The sequence below is a fragment of the Oncorhynchus mykiss genome, chromosome 8 (assembly GCF_013265735.2).
Source record: "Oncorhynchus mykiss isolate Arlee chromosome 8, USDA_OmykA_1.1, whole genome shotgun sequence".
Classification (NCBI taxonomy): domain Eukaryota; kingdom Metazoa; phylum Chordata; class Actinopteri; order Salmoniformes; family Salmonidae; genus Oncorhynchus; species Oncorhynchus mykiss.
In genome coordinates this window covers 27030082-27053856 of record NC_048572.1, presented here as the reverse complement: position 1 = coordinate 27053856, position 23775 = coordinate 27030082, and the positions used below count along the sequence as shown (strand labels likewise).

Below are 23775 nucleotides of genomic sequence, written 5' to 3'. Positions count from 1 at the left end.
CATGGCACCAATAATTGCCCCCAATACACCAGATGTATGTCCTTGAACTAATTATTTTAAAAATCAAACTACAGAAAAAAATAGTTAATACAAGTGTAGTTAATAATATAGTTGGTATTGGCAGCTTTAGTAGCCTGGTTGACCTTCAACTTGAGTTACCCAATGAGAGGGGGCAGCACTGAGCTAGCCAGCACCGTCACTTGAGTATCTCTTCTCTGTCCTCTCTCACCTCCTTTTGAAAAATCTATTCAGTTCCTTCACATTGAAATGAATGGTGGCCAACTTCAAAATAGGCTGCTGTGATTGATTTTACACAAAATCTATGATAACTATGAAATTTGAAAATTTGCAGCTGTGACTGACTTTACACTAAATCTTTTACACTATAAATAAATTAAATTTGAAAATAGTCTGCTGTGACTGATTTTACACTAAATCTATGATGAGTCTATTCAGTCAATTGAGTTCCTCCACATTGAAATGAATAGTGGCCAACTTGAAAATAGGCTGCTGTGGCCTCCCGGGTGGCGCAGTGGTCTAAGGCACTACATCGCAGTGCTAGCTGTGCCACCAGAGACCCAACCGGCCACGACCGGGAGGTCCATGGGGCGACGCACAGTTGGCTTAGCATCGTCCGGGTTAGGGAGAGTTTGGCCGGTAGGGATATCCTTGACTCATCGCGCACTAGTGACTCTGGGTGCAGTGTGCGCTGCCTAGGTCGCTAGGTGTTCGGTGTTTCCTCCGACACATTGGTGCGGCTGGCTTCCGGGTTGGATGTGTTAAGAAGCAGTGCGGCTTGCGTTTCGGAGGACGCATGGCTCTCGACCTTCGTCTCTCCCGAGTCCGTATGGGAGTTGTAGCGATGAGACAAGTCAGTAACTACTAACAATTGGATACCACGAAATTGGGGAGAAAAAGGGGGGTAAAAAATATATTTAAAAAATAGGCTGCTGTGACTGATTTTACACTAAATCTATGATGAAGGTCCATCCATGTAGAGTCATCGTAGATTTTATTTAACTAGGCAAGTCAGTTAAGAACACATTCTTATTTTCAATAACGGCCTAGGAACAGTGGGTTAACTGCCTTGTTCAGGGGCAGAATGACAGATTTTTACCTTGTCAGCTCGGGGATTCAATCTTGCAACCTTACGGTTAACTTGTCCAACGCTCTAACCACCTGCTTTACATTGCACTACACGAGGAGCCTGCTTGTTACGCAAATGCAGTGAGTAGCCAAGGTAAGTTGCTAACTAGCATTAAACTTATCTTATAAAAAGCAATCAATCAATCACTAGTTAACTACACATGGTTGATGATATTACTAGTTTATCTAGCGTGTCCTGCGTTGCATATAATCGATGCGGTGCGCATTCGCGAAAAAGGACTGCTGTTGCTCCAACGTGTACCTAACCATAAACACCAATGCCTTTCTTAAAATCAATACACAAGTATATATTTTTAAACCTGTATATTTAGTTAATATTGCCTGCTAACATTAATTTCCTTTAACTCAGGAAAATGTGTCACTTCTCTTGCAACAGAGTCAGGGTATATGCAGCAGTTTGGGCCGCCTGGCTCGTTGCGAACTGTGTGAACACTATTTCTTCCTAACAAAGGCAGCCAACTTCGCCAAACGGGGGATGATTTAACAAAAGTGCATTTGTGAAAAAAGCACAATCATTCCACGACTGAACCTAACCATTAACATCAATGCCTTTCTTAAAATCAATACACAGAAGTATATATTTTTAAACCTGCATATTTAGCTAAAAGAAATCCAGGTTAGCAGGCAATATTAACCAGGTGGAATTGTGTCACTTCTCTTGCGTTCATGGCACGCAGAGTCAGGGTATATGCAACAGTTTGGGCAGCCTGGCTCGTTGCAAACTAATTTGCCAGAATTTTACGTATTTATGACATAACATTGAAGGTTGTGCAATGTAACAGGAATATTTAGACTAATGGATGCCACACCTTAGATACAATACGGAACGGTTCCGTATTTCACTGAAAGAATAAACGTTTTGTTTTCGAGATGATAGTTTCCAGATTCGACCATATTAATGACCTAAGACTCGTATTTCTGTGTGTTATTATGTTATAACTAAGTCTATGATTTGATTGAGCAGTCTGACTGAGCGATGGTATGCACCAGCAGGCTCGTAGCCTCGTGAGCATTCATTCAAACAGCACTTTTGTGCATTTTGCAGCACAAAAGTGCTTTTGTGCGCTCTGAGACTTGGAGTGGTTGTTCCCCTTGCTCTGCATGGGTAACGCTGCTTCGAGGGTGGCTGTTGTCGATGTGTTCCTGGTTCGAGCCCAGGTAGGAGCGAGGAGAGGGATGGAAGCTATACTGTTACACTGGCAATACTAAAGTGCCTATAAGAACATCCAATAGTAAAAGGTTAATGAAATACAAATCGTATAGAGAGATATAGTCCTATAATTCCTATGATAACTACAACCTAAAACTTCTTACCTGGGAATATTGAAGACTCATGTTGAAAGGAACCACCAGTTTTCATATGTTCTCATGTTCTGAGCAAGGAACTTAAACATTAGCTTTCTTACATGGCACATATTGCATATTTACTTTCTTCTCCAACACTTTGTTTTTGCATTATTTAAACCAAATTGTTTCATTATTTATTTGAGGCAAAATGTATTTTATTTATGTATTATATTAAGTTAAAATAAGTGTTCATTCAGTATTGTTGTAATTATCATTATTACAAAGAAATGTTAAAAAATTGGATCGGATTTTTGGTCCTCCAATAATCGGTATCGGTGTTGAAAAATCATAGTCGGTCGACCACTATAGTGTATACAGTCATTGGAACAGACGGACAGAAGGAAGGGCAGATGGACAGACAAACAGACAGACAGACAATTATGAACCAAAGGAAGATAGATTGACAGGAAAGCAGGAGAATGGGTACATCTCAATAGTCTAACATCCTCTGCTTCAGCTATGCTAATTTAACAACTAAACATAACATAGGTGAAAAGCACAAGGCACTATGACTGAAGCATATAATAGGATATTGCTTACAGCAGGCACATTCAAAACTGGACCTCGAAGGCAGTTCAACTGGCTGATTTTCATTATTTCCCTCTAATCAAGGACTGATTTCGACCTGGGAAACCAGGTGGGTGCAATTAATTATCAGGTAAAACAGAAAAACAGCACCACTCCGGACTTTCAGGCTCAGATTTGCATACCCCTAGCCTACAGTATACTGCAAGTGGGTTGCACAGAGTGGGAAAATGGGAACGTGACCACTGACCTGCAGGTCATCATCGTCGGGTGGTGTGGGGAGGTCATTGGAATACTGCAGGAATTGGGCCACGTAGGTCATGATGGACTTTTCGTCTGGGTTTTTTACGTCAACGTCTAAAATTAAAAGAGACAGAGCCACATTCAATGAAACTCACAGAGTAATGTTTATGTAATGTATAGCATGTAACGTAGAGTATATTGTCTTGTTTATTTGTCAACATCATGGTATCACCTTATGAAGACCGATTATCTCCTCTCCTTTAAAACATTTTTTTAAAGGAGTTCCGAGATTGAGAAAAAAAATATCTAGACCGGGCACAGAGAAGAAGGGCACCGACAGGGTTGGTTGATTTGAGACTCTAACCCCCGTCGCCAGGGGGTATGCATCGTCCGGTATCAGTAGTATTACAGTTCAACCAGACTCCGGCACTATACCAAGTTTTCTTGTTTTATTTAATATGGACTGGTCCTCACCCTGGGGCTCCAGCAGACGGGGGATGTGTAGCTCCTGCTCAGCCAGACGGAAGGCCTCCTCCAAGTTCTGCTGGTTGCTTCTAGACTGGGCCTGAGTTAAGTCCACCAGGTCTGGTCTCAGAGAACACAGGATGCCCAGGAATGCCATCCCACTGCGCCAGCTGCATTTAAAGTCCTTGACACTGAGGGAGCAGTCAGCTCTGGCAGGACAGAAGTAGGATTGGAGAGAGAGAGAGAGAGAGAGAGGCAATAATAAATAAATAAGTAAATAAAAAAGAGAAAAAAACAAAAGAATCATGCATGGTGGTGTTCGTGTGTGTCTGTTTATGTCAGTGTCTGTTGTACAAATGCATGCAAGTGGAACCCACCTTTGGCACTGGTCTCGGACCCACATTAGCAGGGCCTTCTTGGCCGAGACGCGGAAGCGGGTGTGGAGGGGCGAAGCTCGCCCGCGAGGGGCAGGACTACCCGGGGTTGGGCTTCCCAGGGCAGGGCTACTGGAGCGAGAGTCCAGACTGGCCAGGGAGTCCAGGGAAGAGTGGCGTGAGCTGAAAGACAGTGTGCTGGCCAGCTCCTCAATCTGGGACACAAAGCAGATAGCGACTAAATATTGGGGAACACTGATTTGCATTGGAAGAGAGTACTTTTCCTCAAAATAAAGTAGTTTACATTGTATTTTTATAGACAAACAGGTTTAGGTTTTTATTCCAGGCCACTGTGCTTCTGCTTCTCCTTGCTCTTTGGGATCTAGGTCAGGTTAATGTGAAAACACTTGTGCTGGATGTAAAAAGGGCTTTATAAACACATTTTATAAACCAGGGTCATTCATCTGGCCCTACTAATCAGACCCCCTTGAATGTACTGTCGCATTTCAATTTCAAAATGACATATAGCCATCCCACACTACCTCCCTGGAGTCTCTAAACAAAAAATTCTCCCTCTTCTGTCCTTCTCTATAGAACCAAACTGACTGAGAACACTCCTGTAAGCTGTTATATTCAGCATTGTTCCTGAGCAGAAATTGAATGCAAAGTCTATTTCCCAGGGTTCATCTACACTACATGAATGGAGCGTCTCTTGTACTTTGAGGCCATTGAAGCCATAGGTGTGGTTAAAGAGACAGAATACATCAATGACAAAGGGTGTGTTCTGTAATGTAATACTGTATTATCTAGCCATTATATCCCTGATATCAAAAACAACATGGTCAGAAAAGAAGGGTTTTGCGGGAACTCACATTGTTACAGGATGTTTCATTTTTGAAATATTTATAAAAATGGCAAACTAAATGTTCATTTTTTTCATGTGAATTAAGCTTTTGTGCTGATCACCACACAGTACGATCACTGGTCTCTGGACATTTCTTAAATAAACGATGTCTATCAAGCAGCAATACCAGTATATTGAAATGCTAGACAATATAGCATGAATAGCCATGCCAATGTACAGTAGTCAGTCCACTGTCATATTATGTCGAGCAATAAGATTGATAATATCATTGCATCCACATTTAAACTAACTATTGAATGCACAGTGCAAAACATTGCTCGTGTGCAACATTATATTGGTTATCTTTGAATGTGAGAATTCTTCAACGAGGGCCTTTTCACAATACTGAGCTGAGCCAAATCAAGCTGACCTGTAGTGCGCTACGCATCCACCACAGTTGCTGGAAAAGTGCTGGAAAGGACCATGTGAAAAGAAAATATCCAAGCCAGCACAGAACAGTTTGGTTCGGCATGAGGGTATGGCCACAGAGAGATGTTCTTGTCCAACAAATTACAAATTGAGCAAATAGTTTTTCAAAGGGGGTCATCCGTTGACGGATAATGGACAACAGAGATTATTGTCTGTCTGCTTTTGTGTGTCTGCAACTAGTCCAAAAAAAGTTGCCATGAGTTTTTGACAGACAGAAACTGAATATGATGAATGCATGTTTTTTCTACATCTCTGTTTGGCTTCAGCCTGATAAGTGTGAAAAGAGTGCGTCATGGGCTAAACTGTGCAGACACCCACGTGACAGTGGAGGATGATGGTCCATATGAGGCCCAGGATGATGGAGGGGCGTCCGTCGATGATGTCTGGGATGTTGATGTTCACCAGTTTAACCTGGGTTTGGGTTAACAGAGGCATGTTATTAGAACAAGCCAAACCCCGGACACACCATTTTACATGTACATTTGAGTCATTTAGAAGATGCTCTTATTCAGAGCGACTTACAGCAAGTGCATTCATCTTAAAACAGCTACATGTCACAGTCACGGTAAGTAAATTTTTTTCAATAAAGTAGTTATCAGCAAAGTCAGAGCTAGTAAGCGGGAAAAGAGTCAAGTGCAAGTGTTAATTCACGAAAGGCACTTACATTATTTAGCTTAAATATGAATGATTGTTTCTTGTTGCGATTGCTATATGCTTTCTCCGATCAAAACACTAAGAAAATATCAAATGGGGCCTCCCGGGTGGCGCAGTGGTTAAGGGGTTTGTACTGCAGCGCTAGCTGTGCCACCAGAGACTCTGGGTTCGCGCCCAGGCTCTGTCGTAACCAGCCGTGACCGGGAGGTCCGTGGGGCGACGCACAATTGGCCTAGCGTCGTCCGGGTTAGGGAGGGCTTGGCCAGTAGGGATATCCTTGTCTCATCGCTCACCAGCGACTCCTGTGGCGGCCCGGGCGCAGTGCACGCTAACCAAGTTTGCCAGGTGCACAGTGTTTCCTCCGACACATTGGTGCGGCTGGCTTCCGGGTTGGATTGCGCGCTGTGTTAAGAAGCAGTGCGGCTTGGTTGGGTTGTGTATCGGAGGACGCATGACTTTCAACCTTCGTCTCTCCCCAGCCCGTACGGGAGTTGTAGTGATGAGACAAGATAGTAGCTACTAACAATTGGATACCATGAAATTGGGGTAAAAAAATTATTATATTATTGTATTATTGTATTTCTAAAATGTATCATTCATTTGGCATAATTTCTCTGCCTAATCAGATTCTTCTCACACTCATACATCCGCTCTTACCGATTTCTTCTTGAGGAAGTCCAAGGCCGTCTGAATGTTACCCCTGTGCTGGAAAAACCCGTGGCCCCTCTCCCGTTTCTGTGGGAGAAAAAAAAAATCAACATGTTCCCTGAATCCCAAAACAACCTGTAGCCCCGACCCTGAGTGAATCAGTCCCGAATTAGAGGGAAAGATCGGTTGCGTTCCAGGCCGACTACATTACAGTCGTGCAACGTGGATCAACAAATGATTGCATACCAGTTAATCGACTACACAGTCAGGCACCGATTGTTATATTATATGATATGGTTAGCTGATATCACCTATCCCGGCAGGGTAAGTGCAGAATAACTGCAGTATGTTTCAGATACTAAGTCCAAAATTACATTTTATTTTTACTGCTGTAATTTTGCAGTGTAACTGCTGTTATTAGAGTGCAGTATAACTGCAGTTCAACTGCAGTACACTGAAGTTACAGTGCCTTGCGAAAGTATTCGGCCCCCTTGAACTTTGCGACCTTTTGTCACATTTCAGGCTTCAAACACAAAGATATAAAACTGTATTTTTTTGTGAAGATTCAACAACAAGTGGGACACAATCATGAAGTGGAACGACATTTATTGGATATTTCAAACTTTTTTAACAAATCAAAAACTGAAAAATTGGGCGTGCAAAATTATTCAGCCCCCTTAAGTTAATACTTTGTAGCGCCACCTTTTGCTGCGATTACAGCTGTAAGTCGCTTGGGGTATGTCTCTATCAGTTTGGCACATCGAGAGACTGAAATGTTTTCCCATTCCTCCTTGCAAAACAGCTCGAGCTCAGTGAGGTTGGATGGAGAGCATTTGTGAACAGCAGTTTTCAGTTCTTTCCACAGATTCTCGATTGGATTCAGGTCTGGACTTTGACTTGGCCATTCTAACACCTGGATATGTTTATTTTTGAACCATTCCATTGCAGATTTTGCTTTATGTTTTGGATCATTGTCTTGTTGGAAGACAAATCTCCGTCCCAGTCTCAGGTCTTTTGCAGACTCCATCAGGTTTTCTTCCAGAATGGTCCTGTATTTGGCTCCATCCATCTTCCCATCAATTTTAACCATCTTCCCTGTCCCTGCTGAAGAAAAGCAGGCCCAAACCATGATGCTGCCACCACCATGTTTGACAGTGGGGATGGTGTGTTCAGGGTGATGATCTGTGTTGCTTTTACGCCAAACATAACGTTTTGCATTGTTGCCAAAAAGTTCAATTTTGGTTTCATCTGACCAGAGCACCTTCTTCCACATGTTTGGTGTGTCTCCCAGGTGGCTTGTGGCAAACTTTAAACGACACTTTTTATGGATATCTTTAAGAAATGAGTTTCTTCTTGCCACTCTTCCATAAAGGCCAGATTTGTGCAATATACGACTGATTGTTGTCCTATGGACAGAGTCTCCCACCTCAGCTGTAGATCTCTGCAGTTCATCCAGAGTGATCCTTGTATGAGCTGAAAGTTTAGAGGGACGGCCAGGTCTTGGTAGATTTGCAGTGCTCTGATACTCCTTCCATTTCAATATTATCGCTTGCACAGTGCTCCTTGGGATGTTTAAAGCTTGGGAAATCTTTTTGTGTCCAAATCCGGCTTTAAACTTCTTCACAACTGTATCTCGGACCTGCCTGGTGTGTTCCTTGTTCTTCATGATGCTCTCTGCGCTTTTGACGGACCTCTGAGACTATCACAGTGCAGGTGCATTTATACGGAGACTTGATTACACACAGGTGGATTGTATTTATCATCATTAGTCATTTAGGTCAACATTGGATCATTCAGAGATCCTCACTGAACTTCTGGAGAGAGTTTGCTGCACTGAAAGTAAAGGGGCTGAATAATTTTGCACGCCCAATTTTTCAGTTTTTGATTTGTTAAAAAAGTTTGAAATATTCAATAAATGTTGTTCCACTTCATGATTGTGTCCCACTTGTTGTTGATTCTTCACAAAAAAATACAGTTTTATATCTTTATGTTTGAAGCCTGAAATGTGGCAAAAGGTTGCAAAGTTCAAGGGGGCCGAATACTTTCGCAAGGCACTGTATCTAGGGCTCCGACACGATACAAGAATGATACATTTCAGTTTGAAATGATTTGATGCGATTCGGACGACGCTGGGACGGACCTCCCGGTCACGGCCGGCTGCGACAGAGCCTGGGCGCGAACCCAGGGTCTCTGGTGGCACAGCTAGCGCTGCGATGCAGTGCCCTAGACCACTGTGCCACCCGGGAGGCCTTTGTATTATCTTTTACCAGATCTAATTTGTTATATTCTCCTACATTCCTTCAACATTTCCACAAACTGCAAAGTGTTTCCTTGCAATTGGTACCACTAATATGCATGTCCTTGCTTCAGGGCCTGAGCTACAGGCAGTTAGATTTGGGTGTGTCATTTTAGGTGAAAATTATAAATAAATAAAAAAGGGGCCAATCCTTAAGAGCTAAAACATAAGAATGATTGTGAGATTTTGTCACAACCCGGCTCGTGGGAAGTGACAAAGAGCTATTATAGGACCAGGGCACAAATCATAATATAATCATCTTTATTTAGCCATCTTACATATAAAACCTTAGTTGTTTATCAAAAATGGTGAATAACTCACCACCATTTAATGAGAAGGGTGTGCTTTGAAAGGATGCACATAACTCTGCAATGTTGGGTTGTATTGGAGAGAGTCTCAGTCTTAAATAATTTTCCACACACAGTCTGTGCCTGTATTTAGTTTTCATGCTAGTGAGGGCCGAGAATCCACTCTCACATAGGTTCGTGGTTGCAATGGGCATCCGTGTCTTAACAGCGCGATTTGCCAAGGCAGGAAACTCTGAGCGCAGCCCTTTTCAGAAATCTGGCAGTGGCTTCTGATTAAATTCAATTTTCACAGAACCGCTTGTTGCATAACCAGCACAGTTCTGTATGTTGTAAAAGCGTTACATGGTCGCTGCCCATATCATTAGATAGTGCAGAAATTACACGAGAGTTCAGGAGCCTTGCTGAAAGTTACTATTTTCACTGTAGTGTCCAAAACATCTTTCAAGCTGTCAGGCATTCCCTTGGCAGCAAGAGCCTCTCCGTGGATGCTGCAGTGTACCCAAGTGGCATCGGGAGCAACTGCTTGCACGCGCCTACCACTCCACTATGTCTCCCTGTCATGGCTTTTGCGCCATCAGTACAGATACCAACACATCTTGATCACCAAAGTCCATTTGATGTCACAAAGCTGTCCAGTACTTTAAAAAGATCCTCTCATGTTGTCCTAGTTTCCAGAAGAGGATGTCTTCCTTAATTGACCCCCCATAAACGTAACGGACATATACCAGGAGCTGTGCCAGCAGTAATTGTTTCAAAACATCTCCTGCCATGTCACTGATGCGTCGTGAAACAGCGTTGTTTGATGAAGGCATTGTATGTATACTTTTTTGGGCCTGTTCCCCCATTATTGTCCCAGCCATATCCACGGCAGCAGGAAGAATTAAGTCCTCCACAATAGTATGGGGTTTGCCTGTCCTAGCCACTCGGTAGCTCACCATATAAAGACGCTTCTAGACCTTTCTTATTAATGGCATCTGATGGTTTTATACGTCTTAATATTCAAAAGTCGTCTTTATTCTCGCTCAAAAAACTCCTGTGGCTTATTTTTCAAATTGTCATGTTTCGTTTCTAAATGTCTGCGCAAGAGTGAAGGTTTCCTGCGAGAGAAAAACGGTTAATATGATATGTGTATGTATTTGACATCGTGTTGTTATTTCGCTGAACGTTGGTTAAATGGTTAAAAAAAAAGAGTGGGGGGGAAACAAGGCTACTCATGCGAGAAAATAACCTCACCCAAATGTATAGCCCCGTTGTGAAAAAAATGTACTGTTTGAAAATGTGAAGAAATAATTACTTAGCAAATGACATTGGTTGTCACGCAACTAATAAAGCCTCATATTGCACAAGCCATTTAACAAACATTTGAATGCTGAAGGTGACGTGCAGATGTGCCAGATCAGGAATAGGCCTACCTCTCATTGGTCAGCACAAGCAATTTTACTAGGCTACTGATATTGCCTAGGGTTGTTTGATCTGCAAAATAACATGTAAATCAATGACTGTCAACATAATTACACGCTTAGTTCGACACTGAAGAAGAGGACACAGTTGTCACAAAAGAAGAGAGGTATTTTCGGAGGGTAGAAAGAAAGTAATTTAAGCAAAGAATGTTACTGAACCAGCAATTTATAATGTTTGAATCTATTTTCTGATCGATGCATGCTACATTTGGATCGGTTTGGGGTCCCGCAGAGAGATGCACTCGTATCTTAAACATTTGAAACGGGCACCGATGGGTATTGGTGAATCGTTACATCCCTACCACTAACCCCAACCTTAACCCTAAGCCTGACCCCTATCCTAGCCCTAAACTTAACCCTTTCATAGGGGGTCACTCACCATGCGCTGGCCGCTCATCACCTCGAGCAGGTCAAGGAGGCGAGCGCCATCTCTAAGGTCAGAGAACAGGTCCAGCACTGTTGTGGGAGGGCTCCTCTGGGACAACACAAAGAACAACATCTCTATTATAATCCATGAGGAACTGTAACTCATATGATGACTTGGGTGGATAGACAACTTCATGATCATTGTTAGCTAGGCTCAGATTGGCTGATCCGAAATATTACAAGAGATGCTTAAAACCCACTACCTCTACATTCTATTCAAACTTTTTATAAACACATCAATGAACCTACATGATATCATATTGGAGCAAATTATATTTATTGCACAGTGAAGTGAAGGGGGGGGGGGGGTTGTATTATAAACTGGTTACCAATGTATTTAGAGCAGTAAAACTAAATGTTTTGTCATATTAGTGGTATACAGTCTGACATACCATGACTTTCAGCCAATCAGCATTCAGGGCTAGAACCACCCAGTTTATAATTCTATACAAGCTACAGAAAAGTTTAAATCAGTGAAGATGCCTTGAGTATATAGGTCTTGTTACAGAGGTAATAAGATATAATAGATCACAGGTTATCACTTTTATAATGAGAGACTGAAGTAGTTGGAATCTGGTGCTGAGCAACGTGGATGTGGGAGGGGCGGTGGGAAGCAGGGTCGGCTCACCTTACAACCTGCTAGCCTGCTCCACTGCTCAGGCTCTATTAATACTTTAGCCCCCTGTCGTACAACCTCCCCCTTCACTTCACTGTGCAATGAGTCAACATTTGTCTAGTAGTGCTAATGTCCTAATGAGCCCGTCACAACAGTGAAGGCAAGTCACAGAGCTCCGTGCAGTGAGAGATTTAACAACTTCTCCCCAGAGGCGCGAGTCGTTTAAAATATATATTTTTTTTTTAAACGAGTCGCGTCTCTGGGGAGAAGTTATATTTATATATATATATATACACATTATATATTTCTGTGGGGGAGGGTTTTATGTATTTATTAAGATAGGACAGTGAAGAGGAAACAGGAAAGATGGGAGATATTGTGAGTCAAAGGGGCAGTGGGTCGGATTCAAACCCTTCTCTGATATACATGTTTGCCGGAGTCTGGGATACTAAGCTCAGGACCACACAGGCCACACTCCTCATGTTTTTAACCTGAAAACATCGGAGTGATGGAAGCCTTCAACAGTAATGACAGCTGATTTCAGTTTTTAGTAACCGATCTGACAAGAAGTGTCTTTGTAGTCTCATGACAATAACAATTATCTACAGAAGCTTATTAAGTTGGCTTTGTGCCAAACCGTGGCTGTTTCGTGTGCATCTTGCAAGCTGGCCTCACAGAATGGTAATAAAGTTTTAGTATATGACGCTCATAACAGCATCATGTAGAGACTATACGAGGGATGTTTTATGAGTGGTGCTACCGGTTAAGTTTGGACAGGGCATTGCAGATGAGAGTGGTGAGGTTATCCATCTTAAAATAGCATTGCAAATGAGAGTGGTGAGGTTATCCCTCTTAAAATAGCATGTTTCAGTTGAAAAGTGTCTCTTCGAAAGTCCAATGGAAGGGAAAGCTGTGACGATTTATCTCCAGATATCTGTGTCTCTCTTCTTACTTTTTATGTTCATAACTTAAACCTATACAAGTTATATCTGTCCAGGCCACAATATACAGTTGAAGTCGGAAGATTACATACACTTAGGTTGAAGTCATTAAAACTCGTTTTTCAACCACTCCACAAATTTCTTGTTAACAAACTGTAGCTTTGACAAGTCAGTTAGGGCACCTACTTTGTGCATGACACAAGTCATTTTACCAACAATTGTTTAAGGACAGATTATTTCACTTATAATACACTGTATCGCAACTCCAGTGGGTCAGAAGTTTACAAACACTAAGTTGACTGTGCCTTTAAACAGCTTGGAAAATGATGTCATGGCTTTTGAAGCTTCTGATAGGTTCATTTACATAATTTGAGTCAACTGGAGGTGTACCTGTGGATGTATTTCAAGGCCTACCTTCAAACTCAGTGCCTCTGTGCTTGACATCATGGGGAAATCAAAAGAAATCAGCCAATACCTCAGAAAAAAAGTTAAACCTCCACAAGTCTGGTTCATGCTTGGGAGAAATTTCCAAACGCCTGAAGGTACCACGTTCATCTGTACAAACAGTAGTATTTAAGTATAAACACCATGGGACCACGCAGCCGTCTTACCGCTCAGGAAGGAGACACGTTCTGTCTCCTCGTGATGAATGTAATTTGGTGTGAAAAGTGCAAATCAATCCCAGAACAACAGCAAAGGACCTTGTGAAGATGCTGGAGGAAACAGGTACAAAAGTATCTATATCCACAGTAAAACAAGTCCTATATGAACATAATCTGAAAGGCCACTCAGCAAGGAAGAAGCCACTGCTCCAAAACAACCATAAAAAAGACAGACTACGGTTTGCAACTGCACATGGGGACAAAGATCGTACATTTTGGAGAAAAGTCGTCTTGTCTGATGAAACAAAAATAGAACCGTTTGGCCATAATGACCATCGTTATGTTTGGAGGAAAAGGGGGAGGCTTGCAAGCCGAAGAACACCATCCTAACCGTGAAGCCCGGGGGAGGCAGCATCATGTTGTGGGGGTTGCTTTGCTGCAGGAGGGACTGGTGCACTTCACAAAATAGATTGCATCATGAGGATAGAAAATTATGTGGATATATTGAAGCAACAATCTCAAGACATCAGTCAGGCAGGAAGTTAAAGCTTGGTCGCAAATGGGTCTTCCAAATGGACAATGACTCCAAGCATACTTCCAAAGTTGTGGCAAAATGACTTAAGGACAACAAAGTCAAGGTATTGGAGTGGCCATCACAAAGCCCTGACCTCAACCCTATATAAAAGTTGTGGGCAGAACTGAAAAAGCGTGTGCGAGCAAGGAGGCCTACAAACCTGACTTAGTTATACCAGCTCTGTCAGGAGGAATGGGCCAAAAGTCACCCAACTTATTGTGGAAGGCTACCCGAAACATTTGACCCAAGTTACACAATTCAAAGGCAATGCTACCAAATACTATTTGAGTGTATGTACACTTCAGACCCACTGGGAATGTGATGAAAGAAATAGCTGAAATAAATCATTCTCTCTGCTATTATTCTGACATTTCACATTCTTAAAATAAAGTGGTGATCCTAACTGACCTAAAAACAGGGATTTTTTTACAAGGACTAAATGTCAGGAATTGTGAAAAACTAAGTTTAAATGTATTTGGCTAAGGTGTATGTAAAGTTCCAATTGCATATGATATAATGTTGCTATACAGTTTAGACTGATGTTGCCTGACACACACACGCATGCACAGACACAAGCACGCATGTACACACACACACTGGACTTTCCATCTTTAGACTCACCTTAGATAGTTGAGCATTGATCCAGTTGGTGAAGGTTCTCTTCTGAATCTGTTCTTGCTCCACTATTGAGAAAAGAAAGGTGCTACATTACATAACCTGCATCACAAATGGCACCCTATTTACAGTGCAGTACTTTTTACCAGACCCATGAGACTCTGGTCAAAAGTAGTGCGGTATGTAGGGAATAGGGTGCCATTTGGGATACATTCAATGGGTGCCATTTGGGATACATACAATGGGTGGTACAACTGGTGGCTCATTTGAAATTAGTTACTTGTTCCAACATAGAAGAAAAGTGTCAATATTGCAGAAATATATTAATAAATAGCATAAATTTACTGTGTTACAGTATGTCTTGTTCACACTTCGAGTGTGATGCGTTCATCAGTGAAATCACTATGAACATGAATGAATCAGTCAGAAATTCTCCAATGTATATGATGCATGCAATATCCATATAAATTTCACAAAAATAGACTGAAAAACACACATGAAAGCTCTTTAGACAACTGCTACCCAAATTGGTATGCAACCGTTCAGGCTACACTTACCAAAGTCAGAGTATTCAGGGACCTCTATCTCCATTTCAGATTGTTGACCCTCCATTCTTAAGCCGCCCAGTGGATCATGACCAGACACAAAACTCCACTCGGTCTGTCTGTCTGTCTCTCTCTTCTCTGCCTCTCTCCTTGAGTATCAGAGTATGATGACCAGACACGAAACTCCACTTACAACTCAAAATATCTCTCTCTCTCTCACTCCTGCTCTCTCTCCCTCCCTCTCTTTCTCTGTGGTTGCCGACAGGTTATCTTCAGACCATTCCTTACAGTGGGGCAAGGTTTCTTCCTGTGCTAATTAAGGATAGCTAGAGACAGCTTTGGGTCTGGGATCTGGCCACGGGGTTCATGATACATGACGGGACAGGATCCAAAAAATGTAAAGACACACACACCACCCACACACACACCCACACCCACATCAGGAAAAAAGGGTTGACAAGGCCAAAAGACTGCACCACTTAGTGCTACATGACAGGACAGGCTCCAAAACAGCTTTCTCTCTCTCTCTCACGCAGACACAGACACACAAATCAAATCAAGATTAATTTATACAGCACATTTAAGACATGGAATGCAATGCAATGTGCTTCACAGGAAAAACGAATATTACTACACAACAAAGATATGAGGATAAAAAACAAAATAATAATAATAAAAACTGAAATACTAAATATATCCACAGTTTCGGCACCCCTCAGGTTCTCTGGCAGGCTATTCCAGAGTCAGGGAGCAAAGTAACTAAAGGCTGCCTCTCCATACCTCTTGGTCCTAGGATTTGGGATAGTTAAAAAACCAATAGAAGAATCTTAAAATGAATTCTTAAACTCACAGTGCAGAAAACTTAAAACCAGTATGTTTTGCCAATGGCTTTCTTGGGTAGACCAGACAGGAGAGCATTACAGTAGTCAAGCCTCTCTGTAGCAGTCTGAGAGAGAAACGGCCGCACCTTGGCAATGTTCCTCAGGTGGTAAAAGCTATTTTGGTCACATTCCTAACGTGCAATTTGAAATTAAGTTCAGAATCTAAAATAACACCTTTATTGCCCGTGAATTAAAATGTGTGGCCAGATTCTCTCTCTGTGGTTTGGCTCCAACAATAAGTACCTCGGTCTTGTCTTGATTTCGCTGGAGGAAGTTGTGAGCCATCCAAGTATTTAAATCACTAATACAGTCTAATAATTTATCCGTAGATCTAAAATCCTCTGGTGACACAGAAATTTACATTTTGCTTAAGAATGGAAGGTTGGAGATTGGCTGAAAATATCTAAGAGCTGAAGAATCTAGAATACTTTTCTTCAGAAAGGGTTTCACCATAGCAGTTTTCTTAGTGCAGTGGGGAAAGTGCCTGTGAACAGGGAGTGATTAACAATAGCTCGCAATTCTTCAGAAATGCAATTAAAAACTGTTTTGTACAAGGCGGAGGGAATATGTTCAAGAAGGCAGGTAGAATGCTTAAGTTGTAATATCACTTTCCTGAGCATGTCTGTGTCAACCAGGGAAAATAGATCCATAGTGCCTTTGTGTGGTAGGCTAGGGCACATATCATCATTCTCATCAGGTCTTACTTGACTGATACCCAGCCTAACGTGTGTTATCTTATCTCTGAAATATGTCGCAAACTCATCCCATTTAGACGTGGAGGAAAGTTCACATACATTTGCGGGGGTAGGATTTATCAGGCCATCAATGGCCGAGAAGAGTGCTGTCAAGTTATACTGATCAAGTTAGACAAATGAGCCTGTCTGTCACTGTAGATTGCTTTGTATGTTTCTATTTTTAGTTTGGGCAGGGTGTGATGTGGTTGGGTATTCTATGTTTTGTTCTATGTTTGTATTTCTATGTGTTTGGCCTGGTATGGCTCCCAATCAGAGGCAGCTGTCAATCATTGTCTCATTGTCATTGAGAACCATACTTAGGCAGCCTTGTTTCGCCCTTGAGTTGTGGGTAGTTGTTTTCTGTTTTGTGTGTATCACCTGACAGAACTGTTTCGGTCTCGTTATTCCTCATTGTTATTTTGTTTAGTGTTCAGTTTTGATTAAATTTACAACATGAACACTTACCATGCTGCACCTTGGTCCTCTCCTTCTTCCACCTACGACGATCGTTACACCGTCTGGCATTTTCAAATTGCCTTGTTATGCAGTACCAGTGAAAAGTTTAGACACACCTACTATTTCAAGGGATTTTCTTTATTTTTACTATTTTCTACATTGTAAAATAATAGAGAATACATCAAAACTATGAAATAACTCATACGGAATCATGCTCTTTATTTATGAAACTTTTAAACTGCATTATTGGTTAGGGCTTGTAAGCATTTAACTGTAACCTGGTGTATTTGGTGCATGTGACATAACATTTTATTTGATGTAGTAACCAAAAAAGTGTTAAACAAATCAAAATACATTTTAGATTTTATATTCTTCAAAGTAGTCACCCTTTGCCGTGATGACAGCTTGCACACTCTTGGCATTCTCTCAACCAGCTTCAATCTTGAAGGAGTTCCCACATATGCTGAGCACTTGTTAGATGCTTTTCCTTCACTCTGCAGTCCAACTAATCCCAAATCATCTCAATTGGGTTGAGGTTGGGTGATTGTGGAGGCCAGGTTATCTGATTCAGCATTCCATCACTCTCCTTCTTTGTCAAACAGCCCTTACACAGCCTGGAGGTGTGTTTTGGGTCATTGTCCTATAGAAAAACAAATGATAGTCCCACTAAGCGCAAACCACATTGGATCGCTGCAAAATGTTGTGGTAGCCATACTGATTAAGTGTGTCTTGAATTCTAAATAAATCGCAGACAGTGTCACCAGCAAAGCACGCCCACACCATCACTCCTCCTCTTCCATGCTTCACAGTGGGAACCACACATACAGAGATAATCCGTTCACCTACTTTGCGTCTCACATAGACACGGCTGTTGGAACCAAAAATATGAAATTTGCACTCATCAGACCAAAGGACAGATTTCCACCGGTCTAATGTCCATTTCTCGTGTTTCTTGGCCCAAGCAAGTCTCGTCTTATTATTGGTGTCCTTTAGTAGTGGTTTCTTTGCAGAAATTCGACCATGGAGGCCTGATTCACTCAGTCTCCTCTGAACAATTGATGTTGAGATGTGTCTGTTACTTGTACTCTGTGAAGCATTTATTTGGGCTGCAATTTCTGAGGCTGGTAACTGTAATGAACTTACCATCTGCAGCAGAGGTAACTCTGGATCTTCCTTTCCTGTGGCGATCCTCATGAGAGCTAGTTTCATCATAGCGCTTGATGGTTTTTGGTATACCATCCCTACCTTGTCACAACGCAACTGCTTGGCTCAAATGCATAAAAAATTTACTTTTAACAAGGCACACCTGTTAATTGAAATGCATTCCAGGTGACTACCTCATGAAGCTGGTTGAAAGAATGCCAAGAGCGTGCAAAGCTGTCATCAAGGCAGAAGGTGGCTACTTTGAAGAATCTCAAATATTATTTGATTTGTTTAACACTGTTTTTGGTAACTACATGATTCCATATGTGTTATTTAATAGTTTTGATGTCTTCACTATTTTTCTACAATGTAAGAAAAAATTAAGAAAACCCCTTGAATGAGTAGGTATGTCCAAACCTTTGACTGGTACTGTATATGTCAAGTTGCTCTCTCAGAATATCATTATGGACCTTTGACTTTTCCCACTTCCGCTCTGCCTTTCTGCAATTTATCTTTAATTTATTAGTTTCCTCACTCATCCTAGACTCAGCGATATGATGTAGATGCAGTATGTAAATAGCATAGTGGGTACAACTTCTCAGCTGCTATGGTGCCCTGGCTACCACGCTGTGAACATCGTGAAGCGAACCTGTGCACATGCGCAGATACTGTGTGTGACCGTGTCAGAGTGAAGTCTTCCATCTCGCTCATCTCAATATCTGCTGTGCTGCTCATGGCAATGAGACCGAGTCTAACCTTTAACTTCAGTTCCACTCCATTAACAACCAGACATTTTTCAGACCCAGCAACTCAACACTTTGAGCTTTAATTACGTCAACAACAGGCATTAACCTTTCGAGCCATCCAACCATTTTTAGCAAACTGTCAAACGTTCAGTTGTTTGACCCTGGCACAACATTGCATGGGAAACTCAAGAGTGTATAACTCATAGTGCAGATCCGTAAATATAGCTTGTAACGAGACAAGTTATTTCTCAGTCAGAGTGTTTGTCTAAGAAAGCGAAGTATGACAATGGCACTCTTGCTTGTTTGTATAAAGCCGGTTATGGCAGTGTTTTGCCTGTTTTACAGGTTTGATGTAAAAGCAGTTGAAGTTGCTGCTAGATACTGACCTACGATAATTTTCACATGTTTCCCCCTGGAGGGGTGTAATCTGATCCTAGCTCTGTGTAGGTCCTTACGGGCAACTTCTACCCAGATCGGGAAAGGGCCTAATTTGCCGTGCCTGAACCCGGGGTGTATTCACAAGGTATACATCTTCACGGAAGCCCTGAGGCATTGAAATTCAATATGCAGAATGAAGTGTTGCATCATGTGGAATGATCTCCAAAAGTCCTTAAAGTTGGTGGATTTGGTGCCTATAGGGAAATTCAGTCGGATGTTAGAGAACCATTTTACTGAAGAATGTGTTTTGCTTTTCATGTATTGTGTATATAGATATTATGCATTGTGTCATTGTTGTATTATGTAATTGTTGTTTATTGATGTGTTTTTTGCTGTTTGACAGGTCGTCATTTGAAATAAGAATTTGTTGTTAATTGACTTACCTGTATAAAAAAAGTGAAATGAATATTAAGTGACATCACCTTAGACAGAAAGATTATCTTAGACACAACCGTGACTCAGAATGACTATCCCCACACACCGACCACCTCGTGGTCATAGCAAATACCTCATAGCCTGGCAACCATGTGCCAGCGAGTAGTGTCTGCTTTGGCCGAGTCCAGACCACACAGAAGAGTTAAACTGAGCCACTGAGACATAAAAAAAGAGAAAGGGAGATAGAGAGAGAGAGGTCCCTAGCCTTCATCTCAAGGCAGTGAGAGATCTATAGGTATTTGAGAGGAGTGGATGGGTATAAGATGAAAATTAGATATGAAAACTAGAATGCAAGGTATTGCCATATTGCTTACACCAATCCAATGCTTTGAGCTCTACAAGAAAGTATTGGCGTAAGGGCTTGGGCTTTTTGGGGGATGTATGAAACAGTGATAATCATGTGACTTCAGCCCTGTCCAGAAACAACCCATCATCCCTAGGCACTGAACTAATTGGATAGGTATTAGTAATATGGTAGTAGCTCCACTTTTCTCACTGAGGTGTAATATTCTCCATATTATCCAATCCTCTCAGATTTACACAAGTGCCAAGGGGGAATTAAATCATGTTTGTCAGGAATGGGCAACTTTGATGGGGATGAAGGCCACAACAAAAACTGAAATCATCATGAGGGGCCGCAGTTGCTATCGGGTCTGCGTACCCACATCCATACCAGGATAACAAGTTTAGATAGCTGGTTGCTAAACTAACTTAGCAATCTAAAAAATGTTAGCTGACATGGGCTAATTGACTGACTATCAGTGACTGATATAACCAGAGAGAACTGCTGATGCACAACCAAATTTCGAAATTGCACCTCGTGTATTTTACTATTCTATCTCGCAACAGTAATTTGAGTCCCTGACTGAGTTTAGTTTTTTTTTTGGGGGGGGGGGGGGGGGTTGATTCGAGGGCCTTCCCTGATGTAGGTCAATCAATACAAAATAAGAAGTTAATCCAATCCCAAGCAAATTATGCACATTTACAATGAACAAAGATATACATTGCATTCAGAAAGTATTTAGACCCCTTCACTTTTTCCACATTTTGTTATGTTACATCCTTATTCAAAAATTTATTAAAATGAAAACATGTCCTCATCAATCTATACACAAAGTCTCCATAATGACAAAGCAAAAACAGTTATTTTTTTGCAAATGTTTTAAAAATGTCAAATTAAAACGTATTTACGTAAGTATTCAGTATTCATATCCCTTTGATATGAGATTCAAAAATGAGCTCACGTGCTCTTGTTTCCATTGATCATTCTTGAGATATTTCTACAACTTGATTGAAGTCTACCTGTGGTAAATTCAATTGATTGGACATGATTTGGAAAGGCACACACACCTGTCTATATAAAAGGTCCCACAGTTGACAGTGCATGTCAGAGCAAAAACCAAGCCAAGAGGTTGAAGAACTTGTCCGTAGAACTCCGAAACAGGATTGTGTCGAAGGACAGATCTGGGGAAGGGTACCAAGAACACAGTAGTCTCCATCATTCTTAAATGGAAGAAGTTTGGAACCACCAAGACGACGAGCACGCAGATGAGCTTCCCTGAGACGGTTTCTGACAGTTTGTGCAGAAATTCTTCAGTTGTGCAGACCCACAGTTCCATCAGCTGTTCCATCCATCAGCTGTGGCTGATCTCAGATGATCCCGCAGGTGAAGAAGCCGGATGTGGAGGTCCTGGGCTGGTGTGGTTACACGTGGTCTATAGTTGTGAGGCTGGTTGGACGTACTGCCAAACTCTCTAAAAAGAAGTTGGAGGTGGCTTATGGTAGAGAGATTTTCATTAAAGTCTCTGGCAACATCTCCGGGGACATTCCTGCAGTCAGCATGCGAATTGCACGCTACCTCAAAACTTGAAACTATGGCATCTGTGGCATTGTGTTGTATGACAAAACTGCACATTTTAGATTTGCGTTTTATTGCCCCGAACACAAGGTGCACCTGTGTAATGATCATGCTGTTTAATTAGCTTTTTGTACATGGTACAGCTGTCAGGTGAGAGGATTATCTTGACTTAGGGGAAATGCTCTCCAACAGGGATGTAAACAAATGTATGTTTTATTTCAGCTCATGAAACATGGAACCAACACTGTACATATTGCGTTTATATTTTAGTGCAGTGCACTAAATATAATTTCACTAATTTGAGTCTCACATTACTATGTATAACTAACCAAAGATAGTTAATCTGTGCTGTTAACTGTAGGAGAAATAAAGCATGTTGGGCAGAACAAGCAAGGAGGTGGGCAAACCCAAGCAAGCGAGATCTTATTGGTGCATTGTATTTAGCATACAGTTGAAGTCGGAAGTTTACATACACTTAGGTTGGAGTCATTAAAACTTGTTTTTCAACCACTCCACAAATTTCTTGTTAAGCCAGGGCCTTTCCGGGGCTGAACAACCATCAAATCGGTCGCCGAAGGGATGGTCACCTTCGGGGGCTCAGAACCATGGTTCTGAGGCACCCACAACCCTCAAAACTGTCCTTTTCTCAATATCCGGAAAATAGCTTGGAAAATTCAATCAATCCCCCAAAATGATGTCATGGCTTCAGAAGCTTCTAATAGGTTAATTGACATCATTTGAGTCAATTGGAGGTGTACCTGTGGATGTATTTCAAGGCCTACCTTCAAATTCAATGCCTCTTTGCTTAACATCATAGTATTCAAGTATAAACACCATCGGACCACGCAGCGTTCTGTCTCCTGGAGATGTATGTACTTTGGTGCGAAAAGTACAAATCAATCCCAGAACAACAGCAAAGGACCTTGTGAAGATGCTGGAGGAAGCAGGTACAAAAGTATCTATATCCACAGTAAAACGAGTCCTATATTGACATACAGTGCATTGCAAAAGTATTCGGCCCCCTTGAACTTTGCGACCTTTTGCCACATTTCAGGCTTCAAACATAATGATATAAAACTGTATTTTTTTGTGAAGAATCAACAACAAGTGGGACACAATCATGAAGTGGAACGACATTTATTGGATATTTCAAACTTTTTTAACAAATCAAAAACTGAAAAATTGGGCGTTCAAAATTATTCAGCCCCCTTAAGTTAATACTTTGTAGCGCCACCTTTTGCTGCGATTACAGCTGTAAGTCGCTTGGGGTATGTCTCTATCAGTTTTGCACATCGAGAGACTGACATTTTTTCCCATTCCTCCTTGCAAAACAGCTCGAGCTCAGTGAGGTTGGATGGAGAGCATTTGTGAACAGCAGTTTTCAGTTCTTTCCACAGAATCTCGATTGGATTCAGGTCTGGACTTTGACTTGGCCATTCTAACACCTGGATATGTTTATTTTTGAAACATTCCATTGTAGATTTTGCTTTATGTTTTGGATCATTGTCTTATTGGAAGACAAATCTCCGTCCCAGTCTCAGGTCTTTTGCAGACTCCATCAGGTTTTCTTCCAGAATGGTGCTGTATTTGGCTCCATCCATCTTCCCATCAATTTTAACCATCTTCCCTGTCCCTGCTGAAGAAAAGCAGGCCCAAACCATGATGCTGCCACCACCATGTTTGACAGTGGGGATGGTGTGTTCAGGGTGTTGAGCTGTGTTGCTTTTACGCCAAACATAACTTGTATTGCATTGTTGCCAAAAAGTTCAATTTTGGTTTCATCTGACCAGAGCACCTTCTTCCACATGTTTGGTGTGTCTCCCAGGTGGCTTGTGGCAAACTTTAAACAACACTTTTTATGGATATCTTTAAGAAATGGCTTTCTTCTTGCCACTCTTCCATAAAGGCCAGATTTGTGCAATATACGACTGATTGTTGTCCTATG

The 23775-nt window shown here is 41.6% G+C and overlaps 1 protein-coding gene across 8 annotated transcripts in view; it reads right to left on the bottom strand.

Annotated features, from left to right (window-relative positions):
- Window positions 1-23775, bottom strand: part of LOC110529722 (nesprin-2) — a 233020-nt gene that overhangs the window by 190322 nt on the left and 18923 nt on the right. For 7 of the 8 annotated variants that reach the window (XM_036985202.1, XM_036985205.1, XM_036985203.1 and 4 more), the window contains exons 3-9: window positions 14601-14662; window positions 11200-11295; window positions 6766-6843; window positions 5773-5865; window positions 4125-4336; window positions 3757-3956; window positions 3290-3396 (exon numbers count right to left, since the gene is read on the bottom strand). In XM_036985202.1, coding sequence (XP_036841097.1) covers window positions 3290-3396; window positions 3757-3956; window positions 4125-4336; window positions 5773-5865; window positions 6766-6843; window positions 11200-11295; window positions 14601-14662 — 848 coding nt within the window. Of the gene's footprint in view, window positions 1-3289; window positions 3397-3756; window positions 3957-4124; window positions 4337-5772; window positions 5866-6765; window positions 6844-11199; window positions 11296-14600; window positions 14663-15151; window positions 15501-23775 lie in introns of those variants that run through there. The other variant, XM_036985204.1, reaches the window with a different exon arrangement.